Genomic DNA, 23,562 nt, shown 5'->3' on the forward strand with positions numbered 1-23,562 from the left:
ATTGCTGGGAATCAAAATCTCAACGGATTGAGAAAAATGCTCCAGAGAATGACAGTTTTGCGCCTTATGTTATATATTACAATGAAAAGAGAAGACAAAAGTGGGTCACAGGAAATCCATTGGTAATAGATCAGGGAGGCAAGAGAAAGCAAAGCAGGAGAAACCTCTGGGATTGGATAAAAAGTAAAATGACTGACATAAACATTTTTTAAATAGGTGGGTGCAGGATAGTTAGTCAACAATGAACTCAGTAAGGAGAGGATTTGTGGTCTTGCTCTGTTGCAGTACCTATGTCTTGAGGGGTCCGGAAAAGGGAAATCACTGTGACATTCCAAGTAGGTTATCCTAGATGCAAAAAGACCACAGGCTTAAGGTGAAAACTTACCTTTGTCAGGGAAGAGTCTAGCCTAGGACATGACTACCCACCATAAACTGATTTTAGTTAAAAGTTTTAATCTCAGACCATCCTTTCTGGTTATGTTAGGTCTCCGAGTTTGTAAGACCAGCATGCAGGTCTTCCCTGAGCTTTTCGGGTTTAGTATGTGGCCCCTTTTCGTCCACATAGAGAAGGGGGTACTTTTTAAAAAATTTTTTTTGAAAGGGATAGATTATGAGAGAGAAACATCGATGGGCTGTCTCCTATATGGCCCCCCTGGGGATGAGCCCTAAACCCAGGCAAGTGTCCTGAGGTGCAATCAACTGGTGAGCTCTTAGCGCATGGGAGGATGTTCAACCAACTGAGCCACACTGCTGCGAGGGGGCTGGGGGTACATCCTGATGCATGCATTTTCCATAAGAAAACTCACTGATCAGGGCTACCTAAGACCCAAGGGAGGAGGATGGGGGTGTGCGGCTCCGGGTCCTGGCTCCTTCCATCCAGGGACCAGTGGTCCCTTCCGCACGCGGGGGTCGCGCAGAACCCCTCCCCTCCATCCCCGTGAGGAGCCTCGGGGCGGCTTGCGCTGGGCCCAGCGTTTCCCTGACCCCCAGCGACACGTGCTGACCCCGTGACCCCCAGTTTTCCTGCGCGCATCCGGTGCCCTCCGGGGGACCCTCTCGTCCGCTGCACCAGGTTCTTCACTCCTCCCAGGCTTCCGCCAGACCTGACCCCGCCAAAAGGGCGACCAGGGGATTAGGATCCTCCCCTCCCTCAACGCTCCTATAGGGAACGCCCTCGGCCCCCGACCTCGCTTCCCCCGAGGTGGTGCACGCACCCCGCCGGCCGGAAGCCAGGGGGCGGATCCCGCCGGCGGCCGCCCCGCCTGCTGACCAATCCTCACGCGCAGCTCATTAATAGTGAACGCGCCGGCCCCGCCCTCTACTTCTCGCGGCTCCGCCCGCCTGCGCAGAGCCAGAGCGCGGCCGCGGACGAAGATGGCGACTGCCATGTACTTGGAGCACTACCTGGACAGTAAGCGCCCTCCCCCACCCGTGTCCCCCGGGCCGTCGCCCGTGCAGGGCCCTCTCCGCCATTTTCCCCCGCACGCTAACACCTGCGTGCGGATCCCAGGCTCGTGGGGTCTGGGGGACGGCCCAGCGGCGGCGGAGGCGGACGCGGAACGGGCGGGTACAAGGGTGGGAAGCGCGCGGGGGGTGCGGCGCCGGGTCCACCGACACTGCCGCGCCAATTCTAGGTGCGTCACGGCGGGGCGGGGCCAGTGTGCGGTTCCACCCCTCGGCTGGGCCCGCTCTCCTGATAGGCCACGCCCTCATCGACAGGCCACGCCCCATATAAGCCACGCCCAGCCAAGTCCCAGCCTCCCCGAGTAGGCCCCGCCTTCCACGGTGTTGTCTTGGTCTCAGGCCTTGCGCTTACTTGATTAGGGCCTGCCGCCCACCACTCAGGCCCAAGATGGTGGTGAGCCCCAACCCCCTTGAATGCTGAGCCGTGCCTGGGGGGCTCCGGGCTTGGGGTCCACGGAGTCGCTTCCGGGCACCGAGCCTCAGCTTGTGCATCTGGAAGATGGGGAGGCGATGCTGGCCTGGAGGGTCTCCCGGGATGCCTGCCTTTTCCCAGGGGTACTTCCGGGACTGATTATGTGTTCCGGGCTGACGTCCATGAGGCTCCTCCAGCAGGCATCCTGTCTACCTGTAGCTCAGGGTGGACCCTCCTGACCACTCCTGACCAGATGGTTATTCCCGCATTTCACGGAGGCCGAGTAGCTGGTCAAGGTCACATACATACTGGGAGTGTCTGGCTCTGGCAGGGGCATGGGACACCGTGCTGCACTGGGGATATTCATGGTCACTCGGGTCTGGGCGCCCCACCTGGGACTGCTGAGTAGGAGTGAGCCCCTGCTCTGAAGGAGACAGTGGGGATCAGCTCTCCCCAAGGAGGGGTTACCCAATCCTGGTCATTTGTTCTGCTCTCCTGGCCCATCCTGAGCACAGGTCAGGTGGGAGAGCACTGGAGGGGAGCCTTCCTTCATTGTCACTAGAGAGGTCTGCACTCAGGTGCCTGCTTGGGAGCACTGGGGCTTGCCCTTTCTGTCCCACCACCTGCCCAGTGGCCCCTATGGGAGGGTCTGAGGAGCCTGAACATGAAGGCTGGGAAAGGAGGCACCTGCTTGCTTCTTTCTTTGTTTTGTTAATCCTCACCCAAGGATACTTTTTTTCATTGATTTTTAGAGAGAGTGGAAGGGAGAGGGAGAGAGACAGAGACAGAGAAACATCGATGTGAGAGACACATTGATTGGTTGCCTCCTGCAGGTGCCCCAACCAGGGCTAGGGATTGAGCCTGCAACCAAGGTATGTGCCCTTGACTGGAATTGAACCTGGGACCCTTCAGTCCGCAGGCAGACACTCTACCCACTGATCCAAACTGGCTAGGGCACCTGCTTCTTTTTTTAAATTTTTAAAATATATATTTTATTGATTTTTTTACAGAGAGGAAGGGGGAGGGATAGAGAGTTAGAAACATCAGTGAGAGAGAAACATGGATCAGCTGACTCCTGCACACTCCCTACTGGGGATATGCCCACAACCAAGGTACATGCCCTTGACCAGAATCGAACCTGGGACCTTTCTGTCCGCAGGCCAATTCTCTATCCACTGAGCCAAACTGGTTAGGGCGACCTACTTGCTTCTTGAGCATGTCCTTTGTTCCAGGAAAGCAGACATGATCCCCATTTTCCTGGAACTTACTATCAAATGGGCAGACAGATTATTTTTAAAGTTTATAGAAAATTAAAGGCCATGAAGGAGCCCATAAGTCTCGAGAGCAGGGAGTGGCCTGTCCTGCAGAATCCTGGTTAGTAGGACAGAGCAGGGAGGTCTGAGAAGGCTGTGTGGGGAGTTTTCATGGCTCTCTGGGGGAGCTGAGGAGCACTGGGCTTTAAGCAGCAGCTTCTAAAGATTAGATTGAGCTCTTGAAATGATCACTGGCACATGGGGAGAGTGGAGGGTGGCCAAGACTGGACAGAGGAGTCCAGTCAGGGCCTCTTGTGGCTGTGCAGGTGTATGGGCATGTTTGCCCGACCTATAAGGATGGCAGCACTAACAGGTTAGCAGCGTTGTGTGGAATCCTCCACCTGTGAGGTTCAGCATGGCCTGTTTAACCTTAAGTGAATAAACGAGTGAAATTAGTTCAGTCCCTCATGGGGTACTCGCCCATTTCACATTCTCCGTAGCCCAGTGTGGCCAGTGCCCACATTTTTGGACAGCTTAGAGAATGCTTTCATCCTTGGATAAAGTTCTACCAGCAGTACTGGTTTGCACTACCCAGTGCAGATTTCAGAGTAAGGTGGGGAAAGATCAAAGAGGACCCCAGGGTTGGACTGGGTGGCTGTGGTGGGGTAATCTAGACTGGAGGGTCTGGGGTGGGAGTCAAGAGGCCATCTTTTCTGCCTCTGCTCGCAACTTGTTTCTAAGTTCACCTGCATTTGGCAACTTCGGAAGTGTCAGCCTCATATCAGTGTTTGGTACTCACGCGCCTCTAAAAGAGGATATCTTAATCCTTGTCCTCTTCAAACCCTAGCAGAAAGAGAAGACAAAGTGGGCTTATTATCTGTCAACTTCAGGGTTAAAGCCCAGCAGGTAGATTTGTGTGCCTCTCCTGAGAAGTCCATGTCCTTGTGTTTCAGGTATCGAGAACCTTCCTTGTGAACTTCAGAGGAACTTCCAGCTGATGCGTGAGCTGGACCAGAGGACAGAAGGTGGGCTCAGGCCTTCAGTACATCTGGGGAGAGGAGGCACCAGGATCCTGGGGTGGCACTGGGTGACCAGCCTATGCAGTGGGGCTATGTGGCCTAGCCCTAGCCAGTGGTCGGCAAACTGCGGCCCCTTGAGTGTGGCTCTTCCACAAAATACCACGTGCGGGCGCGCACGTACAGTGCGATTGAAACTTTGTGGCCACACTCAAGGGGCCAAAGAGCCGCATGTGGCTCGCGAGCCGCAGTTTGCCAACCACTGCCCTAGGCTTTGTCTTCGGATGGTGTCTAGAGAGAGTTGCTGATCCTTTAAACCAAACTTAGTTCCTTGGATTCTTACACCTCTTCAAATCAGATCTGTAAGGATCATCCTTTCCATACCGTCAAAATATCTGTTACCTTTTCTTTCTTTTTTTAAAAAAATACATTTTATTGTGGTTTTTCACTAAGATACAGCATCCTGACTAGCAAATACAGAGACTTCTTTTATTATGAAATACAGATTTGCATTCAGAAATAACCATAGACATTTACAATGTGTCACCCGGTGAAACTGTCCCCAGGTAAGGTGGAGCTCTTGGCTACTGGGGACCTGTGCGACCCCTCTCTGGGGCCACCACCCTGAGTCCCACCTGTAACAGGTGTTTTCCCACCTCTAAACCGGAGTTAAGAGTTATGTCTGTCCCACCTGGATGTTTATGAGCCACACAGCGTGTCCTTTGTCCCTTTTCTCGCTCATGGTCACCTTCTGTGGATTAATCGGTGGTGGTCTGTGTAGCAGCAGCTGGTTCTTTTTGTTGCTGGAGCACAGCTATTTGTTTGAGTGAGGACTCGACATTTGGGTGGTTTCTTGTTTCCTGAAGTTAGGGATGTTTTCCCATGTGTATTCTGGCATCTAAATTTTTAGGGTGGGTACCTAAGAGTAGTATGCCAGGTCTTAGGTAAGGTGAGCACACACTTCATTGTTCAGATAGGGACTTTTATGAGTCAGAACAGGCATGATGCATGCTCCTGGAACAGCAGTCGTATGCAGAACTGTCCTGGGCACCTTGCCCTGGCCGGAGCCTCTGCTCAGCTCCGAGATGCCACACTGTCTGTAGGCACACTGCCTTAGACACGTTGCCTGTGGAGTGCTGTGCCCCCGTGTCCCCACCTACAGTGCTTCGGGGTGCTTGTCAGTCACTTGCCGACACTTGGTGTTGTCAGGCTTCATTTGTTGCCCGTCTGGTGAGCCTGTTCTGGCATCTCAAGTAGGGACTAGCTTTCAGCCATTTCTCTATCAGATAAGAAAGCGGAGATTGACATCCTGGCTGCAGAGTACATCTCCACAGTGAAGACTCTGTCCCCAGAGCAGCGGGTAGAACATCTGCAGAAGATCCAGAGCGCCTACAGCAAGTGCAAGGAGTATAGCGACGACAAGGTGCAGCTGGCCATGCAAACCTACGAGATGGTGAGAGGCCGGGGGGTGGAATGGGGAATGGGGGTTAGGGGGGTGGGGATGAGCTGCTCAGGACCCCAAGGCCAGGGACAGCTGGGGGCTGGGGACAGTTCAGGCTCTGGCAGAGTGATGCTTCCAGAGGAGTACAAATAGGGGGTGTCATTCATCCCAGACCATGACTGTGTCTTGTTTTCTCTGCTCTTTTGCTTATTTATTTAGCTGGGGAAATAGTCCATTGTTATATATAGATTTTTTAATCAATGTTTTGGTCATCTTTAGGAAAAGTCCTAGAATTTGTGTCCTGTTTCCTCTCAAGTAAGCTTCACTAAGAGCTCACGTGGTACCTGGAGTCCTTGTTCCTGAGGCACATGTCGTGTGGCAGATCTCTGTCATCCCTGCAGGCCGTCACCTGACGAATGCCCTTCCCCACCTCCCCAGTCAAGCAACAGTGATTTCTTAAAAACCTGAAGTAACTTGTGTTTGAGAAAGAATACTCCAGAAGGAGACCTTAATGCTTGTATTTGGGATTTTGATGCCCCAAGTGCTGCATCTTTGGAGTACGCGGCCTGCTTTCTGAAATGTTAGCTTTGATCAGTTGTCATTGAGTCAGATTTTTACTATGATGCAAAATGAACTTAAGATTGTAATTCATTTCCACACGAGGAAGGTACTGTCACTCTTCCCTGGTGGTTGTGACTTCAGGGTGGAACAGGCTCGGCTCATCTCGCTGCCCTGATTGCAGTGCCTTCTCTCCCTTCCTTCCAGCTCATCCATAGCCAAAGCACTGGAGGAATTTTGTTTTCCTTTGTTGTTGTTACTCTGTTTAAGGACCTAATGTTCTTCAGGTTTTTAAGTTAGGACTCGATCTCAGACATCCTCACCCCTAGTCCATTGTGTTTCACAGCTCTCTGTCTCATATTGATGACTCATGGTATTTCCTGAGCAGGATTTATTTGGTTGAGGTGTCAAAAAGGACCCTCTTCTACACTTTGACATGGGGGCCTCACCTTAGCAGACTTTGTTAATGGAAGGCTCCGGTAGAGGCTTAGATAGTGCGGAGTGGTTGGCTGGTGCTGGGCTGTGACTCTGGGCTATTTGCTTTCATGTTAAATGTGACTTGATCTTCTGTGCAGGTGGATAAACACATTCGGAGGCTCGATGCAGACCTGGCACGCTTTGAAGCAGACCTGAAAGACAAGCTGGAGGGTAGCGACTTTGAGAGCTCTGGAGGACGAGGGTTAAAAAGCAAGTCTATCCATTTTTCTTTATTCTGTTACTTTTAACTATGGAGTTGTGAAGAATTGTCTGATAAATATGTTAGGAACCTGTCAGTAAATAGCATATTTGGGTAAACCTTGTCCTGCTTTAATGAATTCTGTGACAGTAATTGAGTCTTCATTGTCTTTCAGAAGGTCGAAGCCAGAAAGAAAAGAGAAGTTCCCGGGGGCGAGGCAGAAGGACCTCAGAAGAAGACACTCCGAAGAAAAAGAAGCATAAAGGAGGGTGAGAGGCCTTTTTCTTTTCTATTTTTCCCCAAAGAACACCAGTAGTATTTGCTAGATCTAAATACCAGTGACAGCCACCCTTGAGGAAGTGCTTACCATGCCCAGCATGGCTATAGTTCTGTGGACTTTTTGTGTGTCAGTCTGTCAGTCCCTTAAGCAGCCAAGGTGAGCAGCGTGGTAGGCAGTGATTCCCAGGGAGTGCACCTGCCCCTGCCTGGTGGCCCATGTGCAAGAGCATCAGGCTGGTTCCACAGCCCCTTCTCTGAGTGTATGCCTGCCTCTCGAGTTACGTAACAGTGTGTATTCACAGTTCGGGCTAAGCCACTGTTTAGTAGCTGCCTATGTATCAGTTGATCATTTCATATATAAATATATTTTGTATATATTCATTATTGTGATTGCATTTATTAAACACATGTGTCATTTAACTTGACCTTGAAGATGTTTCATTGAAAGCCTCCCACCTGACGCCCTCCCTGTACTGTAGTGTTGCTTCTCAGAAGTATTTGGACTAAAGAGAATCTGGTAACATGCCAGCTGGCTTCTGTGGAGATGATTCTGACAGTTATGGGGAGAGGTCTGAAGAGTTAGATCTTGAAAGATAAAGGAAAATTTTTGGTTATTAAACCTGGTGTTTAAACTTTCATCTTTTAAAAAACACCCAGATGTCAGCCTTTGTATTGTAAAGCACTACAGGGATGCAGAACACGACACAGAGCAAATGTAGTGTAATGAGTTGCTGTGAGAGGCGTGTCCTTGGACATGCCTGTCGGGACCATAACCTCCTCACTCTGCCCCAAACCAACATGACCCACATATATATAGTATGTGCCCTACTTGTTCTTTGTCGTTTTTTCCCCCACGAGTACACTCCTGGACATTAAACTTTGAGATGGACTTTATTAAGGAGCTAGAGGCCCGATACACGAGATTAGGCCTTCGCAGCCGCGGTGGTTGCCTTGATCCCGCGGCTACAGCCCTGGCTTCGTCCTGAAGGTCGTGCTGTTCGGCCGTTCAGTTGGTTTGCACATTACGCTTTTATTATTATAGATAATTTACATACAGTAAGATGTTCTCATTTTAAGTATATAGTTTGATTTTTTTTTAAATTATGAGACTTATTGGGGCTTTCTGTATCTTTTTGAGTCAGTTTTGGTAATGTGTCTACAAAGATTTGTTGTTTCTTGTAAGTTGTCAGACTTACTGACATCAGGTTGTTTATAATATTATGTGATTCTTCCGATGTTGTAGGATTTGTGTAGATGACTGCTCTTTCAGACCTGACAGTGGTAATTTATGTCTTCTCTCATTTTGTCTTGATTGAGAACTAGCTTTTGGTTTCATTGATCCCTACCCCCCCTCCTGTTTTCTTTTTTTTAAAATATATTTTATTGATTTTTTACAGAGAGGAAGGGAGAGAGATAGAGAGTTAGAAACATCGATGAGAGAGACATCGATCAGCTGCCTCCTGCACATCTCCTACCTGGGATGTGCCTGCAACCCAGGTACATGCAACCCAGGTACATGCCCTTGACCGGAATCGAACCTGGGACCTTTCAGTTCGCAGGCCGACGCTCTATCCACTGAGCCAAACCGGTTTCGGCACTGTTTTCTTTTGTACTTAGAGAGAGTAGAAGGGAGGGAGGGAGAGAAGGAGAGAGAGAGAGAAACATTGATGTGAGAGTGACACATCGATTGGTTGCCTCCTGCATGCTCCCTGACTTTGGGGCTGGGGATTAAACCAGGAATCTAACCCGAGACCCATCAGTGTGCGGGCTGATACTCAAACCGCTGAGCAACACTGGCCATGGCACCCCTCTGTTTTCTATTGCATTTATTTCTGCTCTTATTATTTCCTTCCTACTAAGCTACTTAAATTTACTTTGCTTTTTTAAAAAAATATATATTTTTATTGATTTCAGAGAGGAAGGGAGAGGAAGAGAGAGAGAGAGAAACATCAGTGATGAGAGGGAACCATTGATTGACTGCCTCCTGCACGTTGGACTGAGCCTGCAACCCAGGCATGTGCCCCTGACCAGGCCAACAATTGTTGGCCTTTGGTCCACAGGCCAACAATCGATCCACTGAGCCAAATCGGCCATGGCTTTCCTTTTCTTTTTCTAGCTTTTTAAGATAGAAGTAGCTTAGATCTTTGATTTTTATATATTCCTTTTCTAACAAGTATTTAAAGCTGTAAGTTTTCTTCTAATTTCGGTTTTAGCTACATCTCACAAATTTTGATATATGTATTTTTTAATTCCATTAAAAATATTTAAAATTTTCCTTGGTAGTTTTTCTTTGACCCATAGCTTATGTATGAGTAGATTTCTAAGTTTCCAAGTAATTTGGGGTTTTCCATATAACTTTCTGATTTCAATTTCTATTTTTGTTATGATCAGAGAACATTCTATAATTGAAGTCTTCTACAGTTGATTAAGACTTGTGTTATGGGTTATGGTCTGTCTTGCTGAACGTTCCATATCCACTTGAAAAGAATATGTATTTTACTGTCGTTGGGTGGAGTGTTCTATAAATGTGAATTCAATGGCTAGGTTAATAGTGTTGTTCAGTTTTTTGTATTCTTACTGGTGTTCTGTTTAGTTTATGAACTATTGAGAGAGGATTGTTTAAATCTCCAACTCTAATTATGGATTTATCTGTTTCTCCTTTCTGGTCTGTCAGTTTTTGCTTCATGTATTTTGAAGCTCTGTTATTTGGTTCTACATGAGCATTTAGTTTTTTTTAAAAAAGTAATTGACTTCTTTATCATTATGAAATTTATTTCTTTATTCCTTGTAATGTTCTTTTTTTGGAAGTCTGCTCTGTCTAATATTACTACAGCCCCTCCCACTGTCTGATGGTGAGTTTTTGATGGTGTATGTTTCCTTTTTCATCCTTTTACTTCCAACATGTGTATGTTTTTGTATTTAGAGTGGGTTTCTTGAAGGCAGCAAGTAGTTGCATCTTGCTTTTTCATCTAATCTGATAATCTCCGCCTTTTCGTGCAATATTTAGATTGTTCAGATGTTTGTTTGTTTTTAACAGATGTTTAATATAAGAACCTACACACATATTCTTCCTTCCTGCTCCTGTTCTTGGTGTTATTGTCAGAATTTTTACTTCTACATGTGACAAGCCTCATAATATATCAGTTATTATTTCAGGTCAAACCATTGATTATCTTAAATAGATTTTAATCCATTGTACGCCATAAGTGTCCTTTTTAGGGGACTCCAATTACATGTATATTATTTAGCTTGACATTTTCCCACAGATTACGGAGGCTCTGCTTATTTTCTTACCTGTGTTTTTCTTTCTGTGCTCAGTTTAGACAATTTCTATTTTTTTGTCTTCAAGTTCTTTTCCCTTGGTATCTAATTGAATTTTAGTCTCCTTTAGTGAATCATTCATTTAATATACTTTCTTCTCAGGAAGTTCCATTTGTTTCTTTTTTATTTACATTTAATTATTTAAAAAAATATCTTTATTGATTTCAGAGAGGAGGGGAGAGGGAGAGAGAGATAGAAACATCAATGATGAGAGGGAACCATTGATTGGCTATCTCCTGCACACCCCACACTGGGTATCAAGCCTGCAACCTGGGCATGTGCCCTGATGGAATTAAACCGTGACCTCTGGGTTCATAGGTTGATGCTCAACCACTGAGCCATGCTGGCTGGGCTATTAGTTATTTTTTAAATGTTTTTATTGCTTTTTAGAGAGAGGAAAGAAGAGGGAGAGAGAAATAGAAACATCGATGAAAGAGAAACAGCGACTGGATGCCCCCTAGTGGGGATTGAGCCCACATCTCGGGCATGTGCCCTGACTGGGACCTCTTGGTTCATGGGTCAGTGCTCAACCACTGAGCCATACTGGCTAGGCTGTTTCCTTGCCTGGCCGTGCTGTCTTCTGGCAAGGCAGGAGCTGTGTGTGGACCGGGGACAGTTCCTCCTGTAGCCCCCAATTCCAAAGCTTGTATGAGTAGCCACCCCTGCTGGAGGGCTACTTGCAGTGTTTGGGAGGGGCCCCTGTCACTACCTGAGGAGGGATGTCCCCTATATCCACGGGAATTAGCTTGGAGGACAGTTCTGGTGTCGTCAGGCCAGAGCGAGCACCTCAGGCAGTGGGGTTGCCTGGTCTGCTCGAGGGACAGGTTTGGCAACTTCATATGTGCTTCTCTCCAGGGGTAGTATGAGCACCCACCACCCTGGAGCCCCCTCTGGTGAGACTGGAGAGGAGTGGCTCAGGACCAATCCCCAGGTCTGATTGCTGGCGAGGTGGTGACTTTGCCAGGTGGTGCCCTAAGTCCCTCCAGCTTCTCTTGCTGCCACCCACATCTGGCCGGTGCCCTTGAACACAGAGTGACAGGCGAGGGTCAGGGGGCAGCTGAAACATAGTCTGCAGAAGTGTGGAGAGTGCCACAGAGAGAGAGTGTGCCGAGTACGTGTGGTTATTCAGGGTGAGCACCTGGGAGACAGGACAGCCAGCAGGTGGGGGAGACAGTGTCATGGGCCGTGGTGACAAACCTAGGTTTCAGTGTAGCAAGGAGCCAGTGTCGTAGCCTGAGGACTGCTGTGACTGTTGCCTGAAGCAGTGTTAAAGCACATGGATGGGGCAGGTTCTGGTGACATTTATGATTTTCAGATCTAAAGAAAAAAACCTGTCTATTCCCAGAGACAGAGCAGAGGGAGGAGACTCAGATGTGCCTGGGGCCTGCATGGGTGGCACTCTTGCGGGGGGGTGGGCAGCACATATGGGGCATCATGTGGCACGCTGGGGGCATTATGGAGCTTGGTATGTGACCACAAAGGCACAAAGCCTTCCTAGACCGGAACAGGTAAGGGGGGTTCCCTTTGGGAAGCAGACTTCTCATGTCACCACGTCATGATGTCAGTTGTCCTGGCCTGCCACTTGCTCAGCTTCCCCTCTGCCCTGTTGCCCTGTGAATTAGTGTACATAGCACGTGTGTGTTCAGTGAACATGCGTGTTCTCTCTCTGGGGGCAGGTCTCTGTACTGATGGGAATATACTGTCTGTGTAACCTGCAGCTTGCAGCTTTATTTAAAAAATACTGAAACACATTAAGAGTAAATACCCTAGTCGGCAAACTGCGGCTCACGAGCCACATGCGGCTCTTTGGCCCCTTGAGTGTGGCTCTTCCACAAAATACCACATGTGGGTGCGCACGTACAGTGCGATTGAAACTTCGTGGCTCATGCGCAGAAGTCGGTATTTTGTGGAAGAGCCACACTCAAGGGGCCAAAGAGCCGCATGTGGCTTGCGAGTCGCGGTTTGCCGAGCCGTGGTTTGCCGACCACTGCCCTAGTCCCTTCCCTGTAACAGGTGGACATCTGTCCCACCACCCGCTGCAGAGCTGTGGGATTGGAGGGAGGTGTGGGCACAGTGGGATCCTGGCTGGGCCATGGGTTAGAGACCCTGAGGGGGGATGGCAACAGGCCTGCCTCCCAGGTGGGTGGGGAGGGTGGCTGTGGTCAGAAGCATCCCTGCTGATGGGTGGGCAGAGGGGGACTCCTGAGATGTAGATCTTGGAGGGTGAAGGGGAGCTGGTGGGCTTCATGGGTTTTGGGGTGAAGAAGATACGTGGGGATGTGAGTGAGAACTCACAAGCCATTGTCATGGGAGGGATGGAGAGAGAGCTGGTGGGGGCAGGCCTGCTCAGACTGCTGGACCGGTCTGGGTGGGATCCAGGCAGGATGCTAGGTGCCTGCCCTGGGTGGGTCGACCCGGGGTGGGGGTGAGTCCTGGGAGCAGGTCCTATCCAGGTGGAGGGACTGAGGCAGGATGGCTTCATGTGCCCAAGTGGGCTGGACCCCGAAGCCGGAAGGTGAATGCACCTTTGCCCCCACTACCAGTCAGGTATCACAGGGGCAATGTGGTCCCATCTAACTGCTGCTCAACACTGTTGTGTCCATGCAGGTCGGAGTTCACTGACACTATCCTGTCTGTGCATCCCTCTGATGTGCTGGACATGCCCGTGGACCCCAACGAGCCCACCTACTGCCTCTGCCACCAGGTGTCCTATGGGGAGATGATTGGCTGTGACAATCCAGATGTGAGTGTTGGGCATGCTGCAGTGGGGTTCTGCCGCAAGATGTGGGGCCTTGAGATGGGAAGCCGGACGCTGCGGCATCCCCCTGTGGGACCATGGGCAGGGTCTTGTACCAGGTGGGCTGGGGTGGGGAGGGGGGAGGAGACGGTGGGGTGGGATGGGGAGGTGGCAGGCTCTCTGTGTCTGGCACACAGCAAGTTACATGCTCACTGCAGCTCTCCCCCTCTACCCTGCTGCCTTGCAGTGTCCGATCGAGTGGTTTCACTTTGCCTGTGTAGACCTGACCACGAAGCCCAAAGGAAAATGGTCAGTATGGGGCACTGCTCTGTCTCCTTCCCGAGAATGAGGTGGGGGTGGCAGGGCCTAGTAACCTTCCCTGCTCTGGCCCCCGGTGCTCTGGGTGTGGGTTTGGGGATCTGGCTGTGTCACACACTGGTCCTGTGTCCCTGGCCAAGTTGATAAGGGTCATTTGCTGCCCACCTCACCTGGGGCATCTTCTATTATATTTGCAAAACACCTACATTTCTGTTGCTCTATGTAATGGCCATTCTGACTCTTTCGAGTGAGGTAGAGATAGTCCTAAATAAAATGAGAAATGAGGGGTTCTTTTCCGCTGGGGAAGCTTTCAGAGAAGATGAGGAACACAGTATTAAACGGATGGGACCAGGCAGTGGGCGCTCTGCCTGGTCAGGGACTTACATGCTCTGGACTGAGCCCCTCCTGTTCTTCATCCTGGTATTCAGTTGTCTCTATGATGCCATTTAAGTAAAAACCTGGTTTTGTTTAGTTGTGCTAAAGACAGGCATGTTCTAGGCTGCAGTGCTGGAGATGTCACCCTCCCTGGTTGTGTATGTGACACATTTGCTGTATGCAGACGGGGACTAGATGCCCTGAGGACAGTCTGCCTTATCCTGGGTCCTCGGTGGATGACAGCAGGGCCGGGTGCGGTGCTCAGTGTCTCAGCCTTTGCGGTCTTGTCCCGGCAGGGGCTCCCTGGGCACCGGGATGCACCAGCAAGTCTGAGATGTGATGCAGCAGCCCTGACAGTGCCCTTTAGCAGGGGTGATGGGAATGTGATGGGACTGTGGTCAGGGCCCCGGCTGATCAGGGTGACCCTTTGGGCTTGAGGAGGCCAACCCATGGGGCAGGCTTGGCCTGTGATGACAGGGAGCTCCTGAGCTGATGGAAGGGACATGAGGCAGGAGGGGTTTGATTAGAGTTTGATTCTGGACATGTTGTATTTGAGTTGTTTGTGGAGCTCCTGGTGGAAGTTTCCTACCAGGCCTTGAAAAACAGTTTTGCCTCTGGGAGAACAGGCAGAGCCTGAGGCATGTTGGGGACCCAACCCGGCTGTCCTCCTCCTGATTTCTTTGGGGCCTTTTTATTTTTATATATTTTTATTGATTTCAGAGAGGAAGGGAGAGGGAGAAAGAGAGATAGAAACATCAATGATGAGAGAGAATCATTGATTGGCTGCCTCCTGCATGCCCCCCTACTGGGGATTGAGCCCATAACCTGGGCTTGTGCCCTGACCAGGAATCGAACCAGGACCTCCTGGTTCATAAGTCAATGCTCAACCACTGAGCCACGCTGGCTGTACATCTTCGTGGTCTTTTTAGAGATCACCGAGTGTGCAGGCTTCTTGGTCGGTGAGATGTGAGCTGATAGCTGTGGTTGTGCTGTGTGTGCCGTGTGTGAGCATGATGCTGGGCGCTGCTTCTTCAGGGCTCAGCCAGGGCATGGGCAGTTGGCAGGCAGGGGCCAGGGGCAGGGGTAGGGTCAGGGGCCGGGCAGGGGCCAGGGGCAGGGGTAGGGTTGGGCAGGACCGAGGCTTCCTCGGGGCCCATTCACTAGTGTAGACCTGGCCTGGTTGAGCTCAGCTACACGGTAATCAGCTGCCTTCTGATAGGGGGCTCAGGAGGGCTGAGGTGGACAGCAGTTTGGACTGTCCCTTGTGTCCCTGAATGCTGCCATGGTCTAGGAGTGACTGAGAAAGTGCTCTGTGTTTGAGACTCTGGAACTTGCTTGCGCAGGGTCACCTGACCACAGTCTGCAGAATGGGCTGGGAGCCTGTGGCCTGCCTGGTCGGCGTGCACGTCATCCTGCACCCACACTAGGCCACCAGCTCGACAGCAGGTGTTGTCTCTGTTTTGGTGAAGAGGAATGCTCATGTCTGAAAGCAGTTTTGCTGATTGATTTGTATCTATTTGAAAACAGCCAGGCTAGATAGAGCGACTTGCTTAGGAGATTTTTCCTGGTGGGAGAGCTGTGCACTGTGTTTGTGGGTCTCTCTTCTGGTTCTGGTGCTGTTTCACCGAGAGGCAGGGTCTGGGCCTCCCGAGTGCTGGCAGAAATCTGCAAAGGGCTAACACTGTCTCTCTCATCACAGGTTCTGTCCTCGGTGTGTCCAGGAGAGGAGGAAGAAGAAGTAAGGAAGAGCTGACACCGGGGCCAGAAGAGCAAGTTGATACACTCCTTTATTCACGTTGCAATATTTTACCTTCATCTTAAAGCTACCTTGTTTTGAATGATATTTAATAACTCAGTGGCCAGTTGTAATTTTGGATATTTCCTAAAATCAACAAGAACCCACCTGAGCCCTGTTTGCACAGAGGAGGGATCTTATGGGGACTTGCCACAGTGACTTTGTTCTCATGACTTTTTGTACAGACCCAGCACTGAGCACAGCAGCCCCACGAGCCCGAATGACTCCGTGGATGTATGCGTGCGGTGTGCTGGGTGCGGTGGGATGTGCCAGCTGGGAACAGATACTGCCATCACTTTGCAGCTAGAGGTGTGAGCCTTATGTGGTCTGCAGTTTCCTGGGCTTCCCGAGAGCCCACACCACTGTATGCACATTGGCCACGCTGAGTGCACGGGTGTGTAGTCTGGTGGGCGTTGCCGGAAGGCGCCCTCCCGACTCGTGCGCTCGGAGCTGGCAGCTGCACAGGAAGGGCTGCGCTCTCCCAGAAGGAGCTCTGCTTGGCTGTGCACTGCCTTTTAGTCTGGACTCCCTGAGGTTTCACTGTCTGGAGTAAACGGCTCTGGATTGGCAGATGGGCCGTAGGTTACCACGACCAGCACCAATGAGAAACAGCATAACAGACTGGCAGATGTTCCATTTCTCTGGGAATTCCGGATGTTTTTACTGTGAAGATGAAATTATTGTAATCGCATGAAGTCTGTTTGTGAAGTGAATCCAGTCTACTAAGAGCCGATTTTGAACCTGTTTCTGTTACACACTGGGTCAGCACTTTGTCTCCCAGAGGACTACAATTATGTGATGTGATTTGTGAATTTCTTGTGCCACAATAGCAGTTCTGGAATGAAGCTAGGAAACTAGAGTGTACTTTCTGTTTAATCAGCATTCACCAAACTGATTTTGAACCGTCTCTTTGGTACTAGTTGGGGACATCGCATACATTTGGTATGTTGAGATCCACTTGTGATGGTACCTAGAGTGGGGCTTCTGGGAGCGTCCTGGACTCTCCAAGACCCACCCCGCGTGATTCAGACAAGTCAGGGTTCCTTTGCCAGGAAAAAAAAGACCCAAGAGATAGAATCAAGGTGTGAAATGCCCAGCTTCAGAAGAATCTCGTTCTCTTTGTGGGGAGTGTCCTCTGGAGTGGTCCACCTGCTTCCTTCCAATGGCCTCCTGTACCACATCCTCTCCTAGCTTCCAGTGTTTCACCACGGAGAGGACATAGGGCAGAGGAACTGGTGAAGCTGCGTCCTAGACCAGCCCCTCCCTGCAAATGAGTTAATATGTGGCAGTTGGGAGCAGATACCAGAGGGCAGCTGGGGTCCAGCTGGAATCTGTGGCCCTTAGTGGGTCTTACCCTGCATGGAACGTGTCCAGACTGCTGTCCTTTCTAGAGCTACCTGAGGGAGCAGGACTTGCTTCCAAATGACTGCAGGCGGGCCATTACGCTTGTGTGCCCCTTCCAGTCTTGGGCTGGTGGTTAGGGTAGGGGTCAGCAGCTGCCACAGCCTGTCCCTGCTAGGTTCCAGGCCTGATGCACTGTCTCAGAACCGATGTCTTCTTGCTGCTCAGGAAGAAGTTGGGGGCGCGCCTGTAACTCGGCTGCGTTGGAACACGAAGCCCGCTTGTATTTAGCAACTTAGTTTTACATTGCAGGTGTTTAAAGATTGTGAGGAATCGGTTGTGGAAATTTTTTTTCTTCATTCTTTTACCAGTTTTTGTGGAGAGGATAGGTAAGTACATTAAGTTTGTGATGATTCTTTGGAAGCGAATTTAATATTTGCACTTCATCTTTGAACACACTCACTTGCCACTGGAACACAGTGTGTTTGTGGATGCAGGTTAATGGCTGGCTAGTTTCAGCTGGCTGGTTTCCTGAGGCCATGCTCATTTCCTGAGAATGAGACCAACTTCTGTCTTAAGCTTTTGTTTAAAGTTCGATGTTGTCATTCTGCTTGTCACTGTGCAGCATCCCATGTGTCAGCTTTTTGTAAGTTTCTGTGCTTATCTGTTTTTAGTGTTTACTTTTGCCAGTTACAGTAATATCACCAAAATAATATGCAGACAGCTTTGAAAAAAATCGAAATCATGAGCATGATAGGAAGGTCCCCTGGGATGTTTGGAGAATGCCTGAACGCCATGCCTGACCATTAATACTGTCAGAGTCAGAAAGACAAAAGGGTGGCTTTCTGGTTGAGAAAGAATGTCAGGCCACCTGGCTGGCTCTGGCCCTGGACGGCTGGAGCACCACAGTGATTTACTCCCCACAGCTTGGCTGCCCTCGTCCTGGGGGTGATTCAGGCTGGAACCCTGTCTGTGCCTCCAGGTCCCATGTCTGATCCTGAGGACAGCTGTGGAGCCAACCCCATCCCTCAGGTTGCAGGACCTGGGCTGGGCCCAGCAGGTGAGGGTGCGGCCTCCATGGCTGGGGTTTACTCGTAAGGGAAGAAGTATCTTGTTCAGAGGAGAAGCAGAACCATTTTTCTTATTCTCAGTGCTATGTTTTCACCTACCATTTGAGAAACCTTGTTCTCCAACAGGACACATCTACACTAACAAAAAGTTTTTTAAGCTGAGTTCTGCATCCCTGGCTGTGCTAATGGAGCTGTTGGCTGGGCTGAGGCCTGAGTGACTATCCCCACTGTGCAGGCTGGGCCCCAGGCAGGTGGACGTGAGACTGGGATTAGCCAGGGCCCTGGAAGCTGGGTGTACAGCCATGTGTGTGGTGGGATGCATGGGGACACCGGCCAGCTGTGTGTCAGTGCTGTTCCGTGGAGCCACACTGCACTTGCCTCCTGCCCTGTCCCTGGCAGCCCTTGGCAGGGGCTGCTTCAAGCAATAACTGTCCACATGCCACAGCCAAGGCCTGCCCCGTCACAGGATTCGGACACTTCACATGGGCATTTGAGTTAAGGTTTTCCTCCATTTTTAGCGAACAGTGATTAGTAGTCATTACCTGTGCTGAGAGGCATTTAAGATGGGAAGTCTAAGAAATGTTCTCATTCAGGAGACAGTCCTATGAAGTTTCTTCCTTCGTATGTGTTTTGTGGTGTTCACTTTTACCACATTCATCCAAAAAGATGATGCAGCTTTAACATGAATGTTACATTTTATTTTCAAGGAATTATTACCTATGTTCCCTTTGTAAAGGAAATATAATATTGTAAATCTTTTTATTAAATAATGTAAAGATGTATATCTGTATTTTTTGATCATGTTATAGATTATGGATATATTGTTTAATAAATAAAGTATTTTTTTGAACAAACATTAGAGAATGCATCATTTTGGGAAATGATAAAACTTCAGCATTGTGTCCAGAGGTGGTGAGTATATCCTATGTTGAATTTTGAAGGAGATGTGAGGTGAACTGGAGAGAGTTGTTTGCTGGCCATGGGCTTGAGTAAGACCCTGGCCTCACCGTGGTTACTGACCAGCTCTGAGCCCCAGCTGTGTTGTAGCGTCAGAAGTTGGTTCCCAGGCTTACAAGAAAGAAGTGTGTGGATGAGAGTGCCATGAGTTGCTGTATGGAGATTTAAAAGTGCTTTGTCTGGAACTGGTTTGCCATCAAGACCTGCAGGGTGTCAAGATCCCTTTGAGGACTAACTAGTTCTTAGGACATTCCTTGAGAGTTAATGGCTGACGTCCAGAAACCCAACGTGGTCACCATGATGGAGAGGCACAGCCTCACTTTCCAGATGAAAATCATTCACAGACCTGGAGTGCACCACAGGCTGTCCGCCTCTGAGCACTCCAAGGGCACTTGTAGCCATTTCTTTGGGTGACTCCCTGGGAAAAGAAAACACCAGCTCTTGGGGGCTGGGGCTGGTCATCCTCACTAGTTCTGAACTGTCCCCAGTCCCCAGAGGTCCCAGATGCTGGTCTAATCAGAGTGGGGCCTACGGCTGTCGTGGCAAGTCACGTTTGTCTGAGTGGCTGTCTCCCCAGGGCCCACCCATGTCACTGAAACAGACCTGACAGCTGGCGGGATGCCCACAGTAACTGACCTGGGAAGCAAGGGCCATTAAGGCAGGAAGGGCCAGGTAGAAGTTTCTGGGTTGGCCTGTCCTCTCCCTGCCAAGACAGTGGTGCAGAGGCAAACACATTCCTGGCAGGAAGGTGCAGTGGGATGTACTCAACACCCCCGATTTACCTGTGGGAATACAGTTTACGGAGACATAGGTGATGACTCCAGCTGCAGCGTTGTTGCCAAAGCACGTCCGCACACTCTTGGCACCAGGCATGCGGCCAGTGGTCTGGCAAGGACCTGGCTATCCTTGGCAAAGCCATCAGTGCAACTCTGGAGTCAGGATTACATGAACACTTGCTGTCTGTCGTCTGGCCACAGACCCTCATCCTTGGGACGTAGAAGAGTATCCCTCCGGTGGGCATCACTGGCCACACAGGGAACTGGAGAGGCCTCAGTAGGACCCCTGGGAGCCAGAGGGTGGGAGAGAACCCTACTCCGCACCAGGACTGTGTTGTCAGGAAAGCAGGAGCCACGCGTGACTGTGACGGTTTAATTCAGGGTACTGGAGGGCCCGGGGAACAGTGACTGCAGGAAGCAGCTACCACCCCTAATCCGGGCGGCCACGGGAGGAAGCATCAGGGAGGGGACTGATTAGGACTCTGCTCTGAGGAGGGCTGGCCTCACAACTGATGGGGAAGTGCCCTTGGGCGGGATTCAGCCACCCGGGGAGTGGGTGCTACCAGGCTGGTGGAGCATTAGCTTAGGCGGGGGGTGCCCGTGGATCTGGGACTCAGACGTCTGGGGCGAGGGCGGCACCCCTGAGGCCATGGGGTGAGGCTGGGAACTGGCACGGGTGCCTCTGGGGTGAGGGCCATTGCTGGGATGACAGGAACGTCCACCAGGCTGCGGCCCCGTCTCCGCGCTGCGGTGGGCGGCGTGTAGCTAGCAGGCCCCACGGAGAGCTGCGGGCGGCGGCCGGCAGGGCCAGGTGGGACCTAGAGGGGCTGGAGAAGGCTGCGGTCCCGCTGTGGCCTCTCGCAGCCCGGCCCCGCCCCCGCCCCTCTGCGGTCCCCTCCCTCGAGTCCCAGGCCAGGGCCTCTGTCCGAGAAAATGTTCCCGCTGCTAGGCGGGCAGCTTTGGGAACCAGCTCGGGTTCTGCCCGCCCTTTGGCCGGAGCGGGCCAGGGCTCGGGGCTCCTGGAGAGAGTCCCCTGAAGGCCTGCAGTAGGAGGGGGGAGTGGGCAGTTTCCCTGGGGGGCCCGTCCGGCGGACTGCGGGGGGGTCGGCCTCGGGGAGGGGGTGGGCGTGTGCCGAGACCCAGCCGGGCGGTGCGGGACGCGGGTCGAGGCTGGCGGTCCCCGCAGTGAGGGCTGTGGACAGCGCCGCGCGCCTGGTCGCCAGGGGCCGCCCTCGCCCTGGGGGCGGGACTTATGGGAGAGGCGGGGCTTGGAGGCGGGGCTTGAGAGAGCGGGGCGGGGCCGGGAGGGCGGCAGTGCGCAGGCTCAGTCCTGCCGGCTCCGTCCACTGGCTCTGGTTGCTGGAGGACGGCGACGGCCGCCGCGGCCGGGACGGGGACGCGGACGTGAGTGCGCGCGCGCGGCCGCCAGGGGTCTGAGCGGAGGGACTGCGGGCTGCGGGGCGGAGCGGAGCCGAGCGGCGACCGTGGTCGCGGATGGCGAGGACGACAAGGAGCGCAGGCGCCCGTCCGCGGGGTCGACCCCGTGCGGGCTGCGGCCACCACGTGACCACGCAGGCTGCGCGCGCCCGGCCGTTCTCGCGGGAAGAGCCAGAGCTCGCTCCGCGTCCCTCCGAGCGCGAGGGCCCGGGGCGGTGCGGCTGGTCCGCCCCTCGCGGGCGGCACGCGGGTGCGGTCGCAGGGCACCGGGCGGCCGGCTCACTTCCCCGAGCCACGCAGCGGGCGAGAGCGCTGCCCCAGGTGCCGTCCAGGTTGTCTGAGCGCCTGGTGAGGGCCGGTCTCCACCTGTCACCTCTCACTGGTGCGGGGTCTGTGTGCGAACCGCTCCACCACGTGGGCAGCCGGAGAAGCCCCCTTCTTGATACTGCACTTTTTAAACTTGTGGTAACATACATAAAACATAAAGTTTGCCAGTTAGCCATTTTTAAGTGTACAGTTTCGTGCCATCAGTCCCTTCCTTTGAACGCCCTGAGTCCTGGTTTTGTTCTGAAGGAAGAGGGCCGAACGGAGACAGAGGTCAGCGGCCTAGGGACAGACGGCCCAGTGAGTCCTCAGGAGGTGCAGGGGACCACACCCGGGCAAGAGCAAGGGCAGAGCCGCCCGCTGGCCTCCTGTCCCCTGTCCCCTCCAGCCCGCCTCTGCCCGCGTCCTGTCCTCACTTTCCCAACTTACGCCCTCCCCTGGGCAATTTCTTTCTTTAAAAAAATATTTTTATTGATTTCAGAGAGGAAGGGAGAAGGAGAGAGAGAAACATCAATGATGAGAGAGAATCATTGATCGACTGCCTCCTGCACACCCCCTACTGGGATCGAGCCCTCACCTGGGCATGTGCCCTTGACCAGAATCGAACCCGGGACCCTTCAGTCCGCAGGCCGATGCTCTGTTCACTGAGCCAGACCGGCTGGGGCAATCATTTCCTTTTCACGGCTCCTAGTAGTCCAGGGTTACAGGTCCCGTCGCTTGCTTTTTAGGGCAAGAGCTATGGTGTGGCGTCTGGCCCCCAGGTGGCCTGTGTGGCTCTTCCCGTGGCGGGCAGCCTGCACTCCTGGAGCCTTCGTGCAGCAGAGGACCTGGGCAGGGGCAACCAGAAGCCCCTCGTGGGGCAGACTTCATGGAGTCGCGGGCGTTAGCCCCCTCGTTCGCAGAGGCAGCTCCTCCACGTCCTCCCAGGCACCCGAGGTGGTGCTGACCTGCGAGCGCTACCCGGTGCGGCGGCTGCCCTTCTCCACAGTGTCTGAGGAAGACCTGGCCACCTTTGAGCGCATCATCCCCCGGAGGGTCATCACAGACCCAGAGGAGCTGGAGGCTTCGAATGTGGACTGGCTGAGAACCATGCGAGGTGAGCAAGGACCCCCACACCTTTCTTAGGCTGCAGAAAGCTGCTAAGAGGTGACTCTAAGATGCTCTGAGGACAGAATTGATAGAAGTTTATTGGTGGTTGTCATGAGCACTCTGGCTGTGAGTATAGTCTTTCCTATAAGTCACTCGATGTCCGGACCCCCAGATAATATCGGGTGCTTGATCGAGGCCACTTGGCCCTCTAGGTTTCCAACACCAACACAGGTGACTATGCTGTCCATTTAGCTTTTATTACTTGCAGTTTTAATCCAAATTACAAACACATCAGAACACATACACACAAGTATTGGGGGTTAACAAACTGTTCTCCAGTCCAGGCTATTCACAGAGCAGTGTTTACTGGGCATTTGGAGTCACAGAGGCCTCGGTGTCTGGTGGGGGAAGGTGGGGGGAGGTATGTTTTGCAAGGAAGACTGTTGAACTACCTTGAGACAGCAAGGCCCCGAAATAATCAACAGTCACCAAGCCAGACACACGAGCTGTCAGCACGGTTCACTGACAGGAGGGTGAATAGTAAGTGCCAACTGTTCTTAGTTTCACTTCTATTCTTCTTCTCGAGGTGTCTCCCTTCATCTGCACTTGTTAGATTATCTTGTGGTCTCTGAGATTAGCCCTCAAAATCCAAATCAAAATATTTGGCACTTGCCAGAACCGGTTTGGCTCAGTGGATAGAGCGTCGGCCTGCAGCCTCGAGGGTCCCGGGTTCGATTCCGGTCAGGGGCATGTACCTTGGTTGCAGGCACATCCCCGGTAGGGGGCGTGCAGGAGGCAGCTGGTCGATGTTTCTCTCTCATCAATGTTTCTGGCTCTCTGTCCCTATCCCTTCCTCTCTGTGAAAAATCAATAAAAAATATATATTTAAAAAAAAATATTTGGCACTGTCCACGAAGATGCTG

At 51.8% G+C, this 23,562-nt stretch overlaps 2 protein-coding genes across 9 annotated transcripts in view; both read left to right on the forward strand.

Annotated features, from left to right (window-relative positions):
• Window positions 1-1,328: 1,328 nt before the first annotated feature.
• ING5 (inhibitor of growth family member 5) lies at window positions 1,329-16,540 on the forward strand. The gene is made up of 8 exons (XM_006083019.3): window positions 1,329-1,411; window positions 4,083-4,154; window positions 5,432-5,598; window positions 6,720-6,831; window positions 6,996-7,089; window positions 13,028-13,163; window positions 13,405-13,466; window positions 15,550-16,540. Exons 1-8 carry the CDS (start codon window positions 1,375-1,377, stop codon window positions 15,590-15,592), a joined length of 723 nt encoding a protein of 240 aa, XP_006083081.1. The 5' UTR covers window positions 1,329-1,374; the 3' UTR covers window positions 15,593-16,540.
• A 4,554-nt stretch (window positions 16,541-21,094) lies between these two features.
• Window positions 21,095-23,562, forward strand: part of D2HGDH (D-2-hydroxyglutarate dehydrogenase) — a 39,792-nt gene continuing 37,324 nt past the window's right edge. For 5 of the 8 annotated variants that reach the window (XM_023744228.1, XM_023744232.1, XM_023744236.1 and 2 more), the window contains exons 1-2: window positions 21,095-21,193; window positions 22,279-22,646. In XM_023744228.1, coding sequence (XP_023599996.1) covers window positions 22,289-22,646 — 358 coding nt within the window. In that variant the 5' untranslated portion in view covers window positions 21,095-21,193; window positions 22,279-22,288. Of the gene's footprint in view, window positions 21,194-21,217; window positions 21,575-21,831; window positions 21,851-22,278; window positions 22,647-23,562 lie in introns of those variants that run through there. The other 3 variants (XM_014467276.2, XM_023744226.1, XM_023744249.1) reach the window with 3 other exon arrangements.

This window comes from Myotis lucifugus, unplaced genomic scaffold (assembly GCF_000147115.1).
Source record: "Myotis lucifugus unplaced genomic scaffold, Myoluc2.0 scaffold_5, whole genome shotgun sequence".
Taxonomy (NCBI): Eukaryota; Metazoa; Chordata; class Mammalia; order Chiroptera; family Vespertilionidae; genus Myotis; species Myotis lucifugus.

Excerpts from the sequence above, each read along its gene's own strand:
- ING5 (XM_006083019.3), top strand. The coding sequence starts at position 1,375 with ATGGCGACTGCCATGTACTTGGAGCACTACCTGGACA. Across the intron at positions 4,155-5,431 it reads GCTGGACCAGAGGACAGAAG|ATAAGAAAGCGGAGATTGAC; the intron begins GTGGGCTCAGGC and ends TTTCTCTATCAG. Across the intron at positions 13,467-15,549 it reads ACGAAGCCCAAAGGAAAATG|GTTCTGTCCTCGGTGTGTCC; the intron begins GTCAGTATGGGG and ends CTCTCATCACAG.